This window comes from Tachyglossus aculeatus, chromosome 7 (genome assembly GCF_015852505.1).
Source record: "Tachyglossus aculeatus isolate mTacAcu1 chromosome 7, mTacAcu1.pri, whole genome shotgun sequence".
NCBI classification, from domain to species: Eukaryota; Metazoa; Chordata; class Mammalia; order Monotremata; family Tachyglossidae; genus Tachyglossus; species Tachyglossus aculeatus.
Window position 1 is genome coordinate 6,621,103 of NC_052072.1, and position 13,811 is coordinate 6,634,913.

The following is a 13,811-nucleotide window of genomic DNA, read 5'->3' on the forward strand; positions in this document are numbered from 1 at the left end:
AATATGTACAAACATATATACATATATACATTCATTCATTCATTCGTGTTTATTGAGCGCTTACTGTGTGCAGAGCACTGTACTAATTAGGCGCTTGGGAAGTACAAGTTGGCAACATATAGAGACGGTCATCATCATCAATCATATTTATTGAGCGCTTACTGTGTGCAGAGCACTGTACTAAGCACTTGGGAAGTACAAGTTGGCAACATATAGAGACAGTCCCTACCCAATAGTGGGCTCACAGTCTAAAAGATAGTTATATATATATAATTCAGTTATCTTGTACTCTCCCAAGCGCTTAGCACTGCGCTAAGCACAGAGTAAGTACTCAACAAACACCGCCGATCGATGGATTGATTGAAGGAGCGCCCCGTGCTCCCTCTGCGTCTGATTTTTGTAGACACGGTCATTCCGTGTTGGGGCCAGGTTTGCGACGAATTCTTTTCTGTGTCAGCAACCAGCGGTAAAAATCAGCAGGGATGGCGTTTGACTTCAAGAAGACCCGGAACCGGGTTTATCGTCCTAGATAAAAAAGATCGGGAACGACCTTTCCAAAGACAAGGCTGTCGGCGTCCGAAGGCAGGGAGGAGTTGGGGGTCGGGGAGGGGAAAAGATGGGATTTCTCTGGGGTCGTGGGGTGGCTGGGGGCGGCAGTGGAACGCGACAGGACGGCGTCCTTTTAGACTGTGAGCCCACTGTTGGGTAGGGACTGTCTCTATATGTTGCCAATTTGTACTTCCCAAGCGCTTAGTACAGTGCTCTGCACATAGTAAGCGCTCAATAAATACGATTGATGATGATCTGGGGTGAAGGAGCAACACGGGCAGCGTCCGAGCTCAGGACCTTGACGTTTCTTCTAGGTTCGGCGAGTCGCCTCTTGAGGACTCACTTCCCCGAAGGCATGAGTGAGGCCTTAATAGGAAACATTCTTCTCGGAGCCGTGAGAGGCTTGAACTATCTCCATCAGAACGGCTGCATTCACAGGTGTCGACAGGCTTGGGGCGAAATAATAATAATAATGATAATAATAATGGCATTTGTTAAGCGCTTACTACGTGCAGAGCACTGTTCTAAGCGCTGGGGGGATATAACGTGATCAGGCTGTCCCACGTGGGGCTCACGGTCAATCCCCATTTTCCAGATGAGGGAACTGAGGCTCAGAGAAGTTAAGTGACCTGCCCGAGGTCACACAGCAGACATGTGGCGGAGCCAGGATTCGAACCCGTGACCTCCGACTCCAAAGCCCGGGCTCTTTCCACTGAGCCAACACACCTGTCCGCCCACCGGCTGGACAGGAAACATAAAAGGGAGGTTGGGGGGCCGGGGGAAGGCGACTCCCGTAGATGCGGACGGTGAAAAATGGAGGGTTCGGGATCCGGGGGCGAAGACGGGACCCCCGGCTTCTCCCCTCCGCGAATCCCGGGCTGTTTTACTGTTCCCTTAGCGGTCCCCGCTGAGGAAGGGAGGAGAAACTAGCTCTCGTAACGGATCGGGACGGGCCTTAAATTGGGCAGATAAATGGGGCGATCCCTCTCCGATCCTTGCGAATATCAGGCAGGCAATCGCCCTTGAAACTCTGTGAAATTCCCGCGTCGACTTTTGGCGGAAGAAAAAAATAACCAAACCCGAACCCCCGTTCTCCTTGTCTGTCTCTGTCTCGTGACACGATCCGTCGTAGGAGCCTTAAAGCCAGTCACATCCTGATTTCCGGAGACGGCCTGGTCACCCTGTCTGGCTTCTCCCGCCTGTACAGCCTGGTGGAGCACGGGCAGAAATCCGAAGTGGTGTACGACTTTCCCCATTTCAGTTCCGCCGTGCAGCCGTGGCTCAGCCCGGAGCTACTGAGACAGGTCAGAAACGGCCGCCGCTTCTCCTTTGTCGCGTCCACGGGTCTTCAAGCTGCCAGAAAATAAGCCCCCTGTAGACGCAGAAAAAGGCCGGGACGTTCTCCAGGAAACCTAGATCGTCCGTTGGTCTTTGCTCTTTGGAATTTTTGAGGGTCAGAATCCAGTATTGAAAAAAGATGCGGGGCTCCAGTTGGCCGACTCGATTCGTATGGGGTGTATTTGTTTCCTCTTGTCTACAGCTAAGAAAGTTTTTGGTATTTTTTTTTAAATATATGAAATTTCTTTCCATATATATACTTGATAATAATAATAATGGCACGTATTAAGCGCTTACTATGCACAAAGCTCTGTTCTAAGCGCTGGGGAGGTTACAAGGTGATCAGATTGTCCCACTGGGACAGCGGGGCTCAGCGGAAAGAGCCCGGGCTTTGGCGTCAGAAATCATGGGTTCAAATCCCGGCTCCGCCACTTGTCAGCTGTGTGACTTTGGGCAAGTCACTTCTCTGTGCCTCAGTGACCTCATCTGTAAAATGGGGATTAAGACTGTGAGCCCCCCGTGGGACAACCTGATCACCTTGTAACCTCCCCAGCGCTTAGAACAGTGCTTTGCACATAGTAAGCGCTTTAACAAATACCATTATCATCATCCCCATTTTCCAGATGAGGTCACTGAGGCCCAGGGAAGTAAAATGAGTCGCCCAAAGTCACACAGCTAATTGGCGGAAAAATATGGAACGCTTCACGAAACTTAGAGGGGAAGCGGTACGGTCTAGTGGACAGATCTCGGTCCTGGGAGTCAGAGGACCTGGGTTCGAAGCCTGGCTCGGCCGCTTGCCCGCTGTGTGACCTTGGGCAAGTCACTGTGCTTCCCCCAGCTGTCAAATGGGGATTCAGTGCCTGTTCTCCCTCCTACATTCATTCATTCATTCAGTCGTATTTATTGAGCGCTTACTGTGTTCAAAGCACTGTACTAAGCACTTGCGAAGTACAAATTGGCAACAAAGAGAGACGGTCCCTACCCAACAACGGGCTCACAAAGGGGAGACGGACAACAAAACAAAACAAGTAGACAGGCTTCAATACCCTTAGAATAAATAGAATTATAGCTATATACACATCATTAATGAAATATAGTAGGTACAAAGAAAATAGAGTAATAAATATGTAGGAAATATATACAAGAGCTGTGGTCTCTGTTCTCTCTGTCTCTGTGGTCTCTTTTGTTCTCTGTCTCCCCTAAAAAGCTCCGCACACAGTAAGAGCTCAATAAATACGATTGATTGATTGAGTTGGTGGTCCCATTGTTGGCTAGGGACCGTCTCTTTATGTTGCCGATTTGTACTTCCCAAGACTCAGTACAGTCCTCTGCACAGAGTATTCATTCATTCAATCATATTGAGCGCTTCCTGTGTGCAGAGCACTGTACTAAGCGCTTGGGAAGTCCAGGTCGGCAACATATAGAGACGGTCCCTACCCAACAGTGGGCTCACAGTCTAGAAGGATTAAGACTCTGAGCCCCCCGTGGGACAACCTGATCACCTTGTAAACTCCCCAGCGCTTAGAACAGTGCTTTGCACATAGTAATTATTTATTTATTTATTTTACTTGTACCTATCTATTCTATTTATTTTATTTTGTTAGTAGGTTTGGTTTTGTTCTCTGTCTCCCCCTTTTAGACTGTGAGCCCACTATTGGGTAGGGACCATCTCTATATGTTGCCCACTTGTACTTCCCAAGCGCTTAGTACAGTGCTCTGCACACATTAAGCGCTCAATACGACTGATTGATTGGTCAGAGGAAGGGGGTAGGAGTGAGGTGGGAGGGGGGCGATGGGGAGAGGAGGGGAAAAAGGGGGCTTAGTCTGGGAGAAGAAGAGAGCTTTGAAGAGCGAAAGAGAGTTTTGGGTGCGGATGGTCTTTCCTATTTAGGGAGGCTCTGGATTTCGCCATCAGTGGACATTCTCCCCCTTTTAGACTGTGAGCCCACTGTTGGGTAGGGACCGTCTCTATATGTTGCCAACTTGTACTTCCCAAGCGCTTAGTCCAGTGCTCTGCACACAGTAAACGCTCAGTAAATACGATTGATTGATTCCGGCTGGCTTCCCTCGTCTGGAAATGGCAGTCCACATTCCCCTCTTTTCCTCGGGTGCATGTTTTCTGTTTAGTGTTTACAGTGGGCTCTGAGGCAGATACAAACGGATTAAACCGGACACATTCCCCGCCCTAATTCCGTTTTACAGAAGAGTTTTGCCAGGACGCAGCGAAGGGGAACGCCTTTAACCAAAACCGACGCAAAATGGACTCGTCGATTCGGTCAGCAGGTCGGAAAACCAAGACGGTCACATGCCACAAAAATCGACCTGTAATGGAGGGGGAATTAGAACCCAGGGCCTCCGATTTCGGGCTCGCGTCCTTTCCGTCTGCATTTTGGATTTGCGGGTTTGGGTGCTTGGAATTCGCAGACCCTTCATTTATTCATTCATTCATTTCTTCAATCGTAGTTATTGAGCGCTTACTAGACTACCCCTTCTATCAATCAATCAATCAATCGTATTTATTGAGCGCTTACTGTGTGCAGAGCACTGTACTAAGCGCTTGGGAAGTACAAGTTGGCAACATATAGAGACAGTCCCTACCCAACAGTGGGCTCACAGTCTAAAACGGGGAGACAGAACAAAACCAAACATACTAACAAAATAAAATAAATAGAATAGATATGTACAAGTAAAATCAATAAATAAATAATTACTATGTGCAAAGCACTGTTCTAAGCGCTGGGGAGTTTACAAGGTGATCAGGTTGTCCCACGGGGGGCTCACAGTCTTAATCCTTCTAAACTGTGAGCCCACTGTTGGGTAGGGACCGTCTCTATATGCTGCCGACTTGGACTTCCCAAGCGCTTAGTACAGTGCTCTGCACACAGGAAGCGCTCAATAAATAACGATTGAATGAATGAATGCTCTGTGCAGAGGACTGTACTGAGCTCTTGGGAAGTACAAATCGGCAACATAAAGAGACGGTCCCTAGCCAACAATGGGACCACCAACTCAATCAATCAATCGTATTTATTGAGCGCTTACTGTGTGCAGAGCACTGTACTAAGCGCTTAACTCCCATTCCCCAACTCCCATTCTCTCCTTGTTATCTCAGGTGTGAAATCCGTGAGCCCCATGTGGGAGAAGGGACTGTGTCAGACCCGACTGACTTACATCTACTCCAGCTCTTAGAAAAGTCACGACGCACAGCGAGCACTTAACAGATACCAAAACCAAAATATCATTTATAGACCGTGAGCCCACTGGTGGGTAGGGACCGCCTCTATATGTTGCCAACTTGGACTTCCCAAGCGCTTAGTACAGTGCTCTGCACACAGTAAGTGCTCAATAAATACGATTGATGATGATGATGATAGACCGTGAGCCCACTGGTGGGTAGGGACTGTCTCTATATGTTGCCAACTTGTACTTCCCAAGCGCTTAGTCCAGTGCTCTGCACACAGTCAGTGCTCAATAAATACGATTGATGATGATAGACCGTGAGCCCACTGGTGGGTAGGGACGGTCTCTATATGTTGCCAACTTGTACTTCCCAAGCGGTTAGTCCAGTGCTCTGCACACAGTAAGCGCTCAATAAATACGATTGAATGAATTTATAGACACCCCCCCTGCCCCCCAACCCCTCCGAATTCACACACAGGGCTATGTAAATGACTGCAGAGAAGCAGCGTGGCTCAGTGGAATTAGCCCGGGCTTTGGAGACAGAGGTCATGGGTTCAAATCCCGGCTTCGCCACTTGTCAGCTGTGTGACTTTGGGCAAGTCGCTTCACTTCTCTTGGCCTCAGTGACCTCATCTGGAAAATGGGGATTGATCAATCAATCATATTTATTGAGCGCTTACTGTGTGCAGAGCACTGTACTAAGCGCTTGGGAAGTACAAGTCGGCAACAGATAGAGACAGTCCCTACCCAACAGCGGGCTCACAGTCTAGAAGGTTTAAGACTGTGAGCCCCCCGTGGGACAACCTGATCACCTTGTATACTCCCCAGCGCTTAGAACAGTGCTTTGCACATAGTAAACACTTAATAAATGCCATTATTATTATCATCATCAGTCGTATTTATTGAGTGCTTACGATGTGCAGAGCACTGTACTAAGCGCTTGGGAAGTACAAATTGGCAACATATACAGTCCCTACCCAACAGCGGGCTCACAGTCTAGAAGGATTAAGACTGTGAGCCCCCCGTGGGACAACCTGATCACCTTGTAAACTCCCCAGCGCTTAGAACAGCGCTTTGCACATAGTAAACGCTTAATAAATGCCATTATTATTATCATCATCAATCGTATTTATTGAGTGCTTACTATGTGCAGAGCGCCGTACTAAGCGCTTGGGAAGTACAAATTGGCGACATATAATAGAGACAGTCCCTACCCAACAGTGGGCTCACAGTCTAAAAGCCATTATTATTAGTAGTAGTATTATTATTATTGTTGTTATTATTCAGTAATTACACCAGTAGCGTGACCCGCATTTTGGCTTTTGCTTGGCCAGGACCTGTATGGCTACAATGTGAAATCGGACATCTACAGCGTGGGGATAACGGCCTGTGAATTAGCCAACGGGCAAGTACCTTTCCAGGACATGCATCGGACGCAGGTAAAACTCGCTTTCAAAATGACTCGCGCAAAACGGCCCCCACGGGCCGTTTCTCTACTTCCCAAGCGCTTAGTCCAGTGCCCTGCACACAGTAAGCGCTCAATAAATACGATTGATTGACCAGTTTTTTGAGGAAACGGCGGCGGCGGCCCTGTGGACTCTCACCCGGGCCGAGGTTTTTCCAGTGAAGTGACGCAGCGGGGCCTGATGGAGGGAGAGGCAGGAGGCCCGGCTTCTAGTCCCAGCCCTCCTCGTACATGCCGTGTGGCCTCAGTTTCCTCATGCGTAAAATGAGCAGGAGATACCTGCTGTCCCACTCATTCATTCATTCAATCGTATTTATTGAGCACTTACTGTGTGCAGAGCACTGGACTAAGTGCTTGGGAAGTCCAAGTTGGCAACCCTCCCTTAGAAGCAGTGTGGCTTAGTGGAAAGAGCCCGGACTTGGGAGTCGGGGTCGTGGGTTCTAATCCCGCTTCTGCCACTTGTCAGCCGTGTGACTTTGGGCAAGTCCCTTCACTTCTCCGGGCCTCAGTTCCCTCATCTGGAAAATGGGGATTCATTCATTCAATGGTATTTATTGAGCGCTTACTGTGTGCAGAGCACTGGACTAAGCGCTTGGGAAGTCCAAGTTGGCAACATAGAGAGACGGTCCCTACCCAACAGCGGGCTCACAGTCTAGAAGGGGGAGATAGACGACAAAACAAAACAGATTAACAAAATAAAATAAATAGAATAAATATGTACAAGTAAAATAGAGTAATAAATATGTACAAACATATATACATATATACAGTCTAGAAGGGGATGGAGCCTGTGAGCCCCATGTGGGACAACCTGATGACCTTGACCTTCTAGACTAGAACAGTGCTTGGCACATAGTAAGCGCTTAACAAATGCCATCATTATTATTATAGAACCCGTGTGGGACCAGGGACTATGTCCAATCCGATATCAGCGCTTAGAACAGTGCTTGGCACATAGTAAGCGCTTAACAAATGCCATCAATATTCATTCATTCATTCATTCAATCGTATTTATTGAGCACTTACTGTGTGCAGAGCACTGTACTAAGCACTTGGGAAGTACAAGTTGACAACATATAGAGACGGTCCCTACCCAACAGCGGGCTCACAGTCTAGAAGGGGGAGGCAGACAACAAAACAAAACATATTAACAAAATTAAATAAATAGAATAAATATGGACAAATAAAGTAATTTGTATCATTATTAATATTAATATTATTATTGATCCCGTGTGGGACCAGGGACCGTGTCCAATCCAATTATCTATTCTATTGTCCATATCTATTCTATTTATTTTATTTTGTTAATATGTTTTGTTTTGTTCTCTGTCTCCCCCTTCTAGACTGTGAGCCCACTGATGGGTAGGGACCGTCTCTAGATGTTGCCAACTTGGACTTCCCAAGCGCTTAGTATAGTGCTCTGCACACAGTAAGCGCTCAATACGATTGACTGATTGATTACCTGCCTCTGCCTCAGGGCTCTGGCCCTTAAATGTCGTCGTCGTTATTCAACGATACTCTCTGACTGTAGACCGTAAGCTCGTCGTGGACAACGAGCCCACTCTGTCCTATAATAATAATAACGTTGGTATTTGTTAAGCGCTTCCTATGTGCAAAGCACTGTTCTAAGCACTGGGGTTGATACAAGGTAATCAGGTTGTCCCATGAGGGGCTCCCAGTCTTCATCCCCATTTTCCAGATGAGGGAACTGAGGCCCAGAGAAGTGAAGTAGTGACTTGCCCATGGTCACCCAGCTGACAAGCGGCGGAGCTGGGATTCGAACCCGAGGCCTCTGACTCCAAAGCCCGGGCTCTTTCCAGCGTGAAGCAGCGTGGCTCAGTGGAAAGAGCCCGGGCTTGGGAGTCAGAGGTCGTGGGTTCGAATTCCGGCTCCGCCACACGTCTGCTGTGTGATCTTGGGCAAGTCACTTCTCTGGGCCTCCGTGACCTCATCTGTAAAATGGGGATTTAAGACTGTGAGCCCCACGTGGGACAACCTGATTACCTTGTACCCTCCCCAGCGCTTAGAACAGTGCTTTGCACATAGTAAGCGCTTAACAAATGCCAATTATTATTTCCACTGAGCCATGCTGCTTCTCACTGTACTAAGCGCTCGGGAGAGTACTGGCTTCGTACCCAGTAAACGCTCGCTAAATACGCCGGACGGAGCGCTTGGCTTTCCTTACGTTGCCAACTCGTACTGCCCAAGCGCTTAGTGCAGTGCTCTGCATCCGGCAAGCGCTCAATAAATACGATTGATCGATTTGCTCACCTTCCAGATGCTCTTGCAAAAGCTGAAGGGTCCTTCCTATTGCCCCCTGGACGGGCACGCCTTCCCCGCGGTGGAATGGAGGACGAAGACCTCCCGGTCGGGCATCGACTCGGGGATCGGCGAGAGCGTGCTGGGGCCCAGCCTGACCCGCGCGCCCCTCGGCCAGCGGCCGCCGCCGACCCCCAGGACCTTCTCCCCGGCCTTTCACAGCCTGGTGGACCTCTGCTTGCAGCGGGACCCCGAGAAAAGGTCGTCGGCCACTCCGACCCCGAAGACGGGAGGGCGGGAGAAAAGCTCAGTAATAATCATAACAGCTGCGTTATTTATTAAGCGCTTCCTATCAGCGCTTAGAACGGTGCTTTGCACATAGTAAGCGCTTAACAAATACCATTATTATTATTATTATGAGGTGGGCGCTGCACTAAGCACGAGGTGGCCATTATTATTATTATTATTATTATTATGAGATGGGCGCTGTACTAAGCACGAGGCAGCCATTATTATTATTATTATTATTATTATGAGACGGGCGCTGTAGTAAGCACGAGGCGGCCATTATTATTATTATTATTATGAGATGGGCGCTGTACTAAGCACGAGGCGGCCATTATTATTATTATTATTATGAGACGGGCGCTGTAGTAAGCACGAGGCGGCCATTATTATTATTATTATTATGAGACAGGCGCTGCACTAAGCACGAGGCGGCCATTATTATTATTATTATTATTATTATGAGACGGGCGCTGTACTAAGCACGAGGCGGCCATTATTATTATTATTATTATTATTATTATTATGAGATGGGCGCTGTACTAAGCACGAGGCGGCCATTATTATTATTATTATTATGAGACGGGCGCTGTAGTAAGCACGAGGCGGCCATTATTATTATTATTATTATTATGAGATGGGCGCTGTACTAAGCACGAGGTGGCCATGATTATTATTATTATTATTATTATGAGACGGGCGCTGTAGTAAGCACGAGGCGGCCATTATTATTATTATTATTATGAGACGGGTGCTGTACTAAGCATGAGGCGGCCATTATTATTATTATTTTTATTATTATGAGACGGGCGCTGTACTAAGCACGAGGAGGCCATTATTATTATTATTATTATTATTATTATTATGAGACGGGCGCTGTACTAAGCACGAAGCGGCCATTATTATTATTATTATTATTATTATGAGACGGGCGCTGTACTAAGCACGAGGCGGGGGCATACAAGCGAATGGGGGTGGCCACGGTCCCTGTCGTTCATTCATTCACACAGTACACCGTAAGCGCTCCTTTCTTTCATTCATTCAATCGTATTTCTATTTATTTAAATCGTATTTATTATTATTTAATCGTATTTATTGTAGTTTATTTTGTTAATATGTTTGGTTTTGTCGTCTGTCTCCCCCTTCTAGACTGTGAGCCCGCTGTTGGGTAGGGACTGTCTCTCTGCGTTGCCAACTTGGACTTCCCAAGCGCTTAGTACAGTGCTCTGCACACAGTAAGCGCTCAATAAATACGATTGATGATGATGATGATGATTATTATTATTATTATGAGGCGGGCACTGTACTAAGCACGAGGCGGGGGGATACAAGCGAATGAGGGTGGCCACGGTCCCTGTCGTCCATTCATTCACACAGTACACTGTAAGCGCTCCATTCTTTCATTCATTCACTCAATCGTATATCTATTTATTTATAAATACGAATAAATCGTATTTATTCTAGTTTATTTTGTTAATGTGTTTGGTTTTGTCGTCCGTCTCCCCCTTCTAGACTGTGAGCCCGCTGTTGGGTAGGGACTGTCTCTCTGCATTGCCAACTTGGACTTCCCAAGCGCTTAGTCCAGTGCTCGGCACACAGTAAGCGCTCAATAAATACGATTGATGATGATGATGATGATTATTATTATTATTTTGAGGCGGGCGCTGTACTAAGCACGAGGCGGGGGCATACAAGCGAATGGGAGTGGCCACGGTCCCTGTCGTCCATTCATTCACACAGTACACCGTAAGCGCTCCTTTCATTCATTCATTCATTCAATCGTATTTCTATTTATTTATAAATACGAATAAATCGTATTTATTCTAGTTTATTTTGTTAATGTGTTTGGTTTTGTCGTCTGTCTCCCCCTTCTAGACTGTGAGCCCGCTGTTGGGTAGGGACCATGTTGCCAACTTGTCCTTCCCAAGTGCTTAGTACAGTGCTCTGCACACAGTAAGCGCTCAATAAATACGATTGATGATGATTGATGATGATGATGATGATGATTATTATTATTATTATTATTATGAGGCAGGCGCTGTACTAAGCACGAGGCGGGGGCATACAAGCGAATGGGAGTGGCCACAGTCCCTGTCGTCCATTCATTCACACAGTACACCGTAAGCGCTCCATTCTTTCATTCAATCGTATTTCTATTTATTTATAAATACGAATAAATCGTATTTATTCTAGTTTATTTTGTTAATATGTTTGGTTTTGTCGTCTGTCTCCCCCTTCTAGACTGTGAGCCCGCTGTTGGGTAGGGACTGTCTCTCTGTGTTGCCAACTTGGACTTCCCAAGCGCTTAGTACAGTGCTCTGCACACAGTAAGCGCTCAATACGATTGATGATGATGATATGTTGCCAACTTGTACTTCCCAAGCGCTTAGTCCAGTGCTCTGCACACAGTAAGCGCTCCATAAATACGATTGAATGAATGAATGAATTTCTAGACTGGGAGCCCGGGACCGTCTCTATCTGTTGCCAACTTGGACTTCCCAAGCGCTTAGTACAGTGCTCTGCACACAGTAAGCGCTCAATAAATACGATTGATGATGATGATATGTTGCCAACTTGTACTTCCCAAGCACTTAGTCCAGTGCTCTGCACACAGTAAGCGCTCCATAAATACGATTGAATGAATGAATTTCTAGACTGGGAGCCCGGGACCATCTCTATCTGTTGCCAACTTGGACTTCCCAAGCGCTTAGTACAGTGCTCTGCACACAGTAAGCGCTCAATAAATATGATTGAATAAATTGAGCACTTACTGTGTGCAGAGCACTGGACTAAGTGCCCTGTCCTACGTGGGGCTCACTGTCTTCATCCCCATTTTACAGAGGAGGTCACTGAGGCCCAGAGAAGTGAAGTGACTCGCCCAGGGTCACCCAGCAGACAGGTGGTGGAGCTGGGATTGGAACCCAGGACCTTCTGATGCCCAGGCCCGGTCTCTATCCACTAGGCAACCGTTTCCTCAAAAAGTGGTCTAATAATAATAATGATGGTGGCATTTATTAAGCGCTTACTATGTGCAAAGCACTGTTCTAAGCTCTGGGGCGGTTACAAGGGGATCAGGTTGTCCCACGGGGGGCTCACAGTCTTCATCCCCATTTTACAGATGAGGCCACTGAGGCCCAGAGAAGTGAAGTGACTCGCCCAGGGTCACACAGCAGACAGGTGGTGGAGCTGGGATTGGAACCCAGGTCCTTCTGATGCCCAGGCCCGGTCTCCATCCACTAGGCAACCGTTTCCTCAAAAAGTGGTAATAATGATGGCATTTATTAAGCGCTTACTATGTGCAAAGCACTGTTCTAAGCGCTGGGGAGGTTACAAGGTGATCAGGTTGTCCCGCGGGGGGCTCACAGTCTTCATCCCCATTTTACAGAGGAGGTAACTGAGGCCCAGAGAAGTGAAGTGACTTGCCCAAAGTCTCACAGCTGACAATTGGCTGAGCCGGGATTTGAACCCATGACCTCTGACTCCAAAGCCCAGGCTCTTTCCACTGAGCCACGCTGCTTCTCTAAAAGCTTCCAAGGAAGCAGGGGGGTGGGCTTTGGGAGCTGGGTGGAGCAGGCTAGATGGGAGAGGAATAAGGAGGGTGACAGAAGCACAGCTTAGTGATCGGACCTGGGTTCTAATCCTGACTCCACCACTTGTCTGCCATGTGAAGTCACTTGGCTTCTCTGGGCCTCAGTTACCTCCTCCGTAAAATGGGGATTTTAATCAAATCTCCAACTTGATTAGCTTCTATGTACCCCAGCGTCCAGTACAGCGCCTGGCATATAGCAAGCGCTTAACTTGAGAAGCGGCGTGGCTCACTGGAAAGAGCCCGGGCTTTGGAGTCAGAGGTCATGGGTTCGAATCCCGGCTCCGCCAATTGTCAGCTGTGTGACTTTGGGCAAGTCACTTCACTTCTCTGAGCCTCAGTGACCTCATCTGTTAAATGGGGATTAAGACTGTGAGCCCCCCGTGGGACAACCTGATCACCTTGTAACCTCCCCAGTGCTTAGAACAGTGCTTTGCACATAGTAAGCGCTTAATAAATGCCATCATTATTATTATTTTTATTCTCTGGACCTCAGTGACCTCATCTGTAAAATGGGGATTAAGACTGTGAGCCCCCCGTGGGACAACCTGATCATCTTGTAACCTCCCTCAGCGCTTAGGACAGTGCTTTGTACATAGTAAGTGCTTAATAAATGCCATCATTATTATTATAATTATTATTATTATTCTCTGGGCCTCAGTGACTTCATCTGTAAAATGGGGATTAAGACTGTGAGCCCCCCTGTGGGACAACTTGATTACCTTGTGACCTCCCCCAGTGCTTAGAACAGTGCTTTGCACATAGTAAGTGGGCATCGTGGCTCAGTGGGTAGAGCAGAGGTTTGGGAGTCAGAAGGACCCGAGTTCTAATCCTAGCCTCACCACATGTCTGTTGTATATATAGCACTTGCATATATTTGGGAAGCAGCGTGGCTCAGTGGGAAGAGCCCGGGCTTTGGAGTCAGAGGTCATGGGTTCTAATCCCGGCTCCGCCGCTTGTCAGCTGTGTGACTTTGGGCAAGTCAGTTCACTTCTCTGGGCCTCCGTTCCCTCATCTGTAAAATGGGGATGAAGACTGTGAGCCCCCCGTGGGACAACATGATCACCTTGTATCCCCCCCAGCGCTTAGTGCTTTGCACATAGTAAGCACTTAATAAATGCCATCATTATTATTATTATTATCTTCTCT

General features: G+C 47.6%; 1 protein-coding gene across 3 annotated transcripts in view; it reads left to right on the forward strand.

Annotated features, from left to right (window-relative positions):
* Window positions 1-13,811, forward strand: part of STRADB (STE20 related adaptor beta) — a 50,999-nt gene that overhangs the window by 30,135 nt on the left and 7,053 nt on the right. The window contains exons 7-11 of one of the 3 annotated variants that reach the window (XM_038749723.1): window positions 864-987; window positions 1,682-1,853; window positions 4,090-4,170; window positions 6,402-6,506; window positions 8,811-9,052. In XM_038749723.1, coding sequence (XP_038605651.1) covers window positions 864-987; window positions 1,682-1,853; window positions 4,090-4,170; window positions 6,402-6,506; window positions 8,811-9,052 — 724 coding nt within the window. The remainder of the gene's footprint in view (window positions 1-863; window positions 988-1,681; window positions 1,854-4,089; window positions 4,171-6,401; window positions 6,507-8,810; window positions 9,053-13,811) is intronic. The other 2 variants (XM_038749724.1, XM_038749725.1) reach the window with 2 other exon arrangements.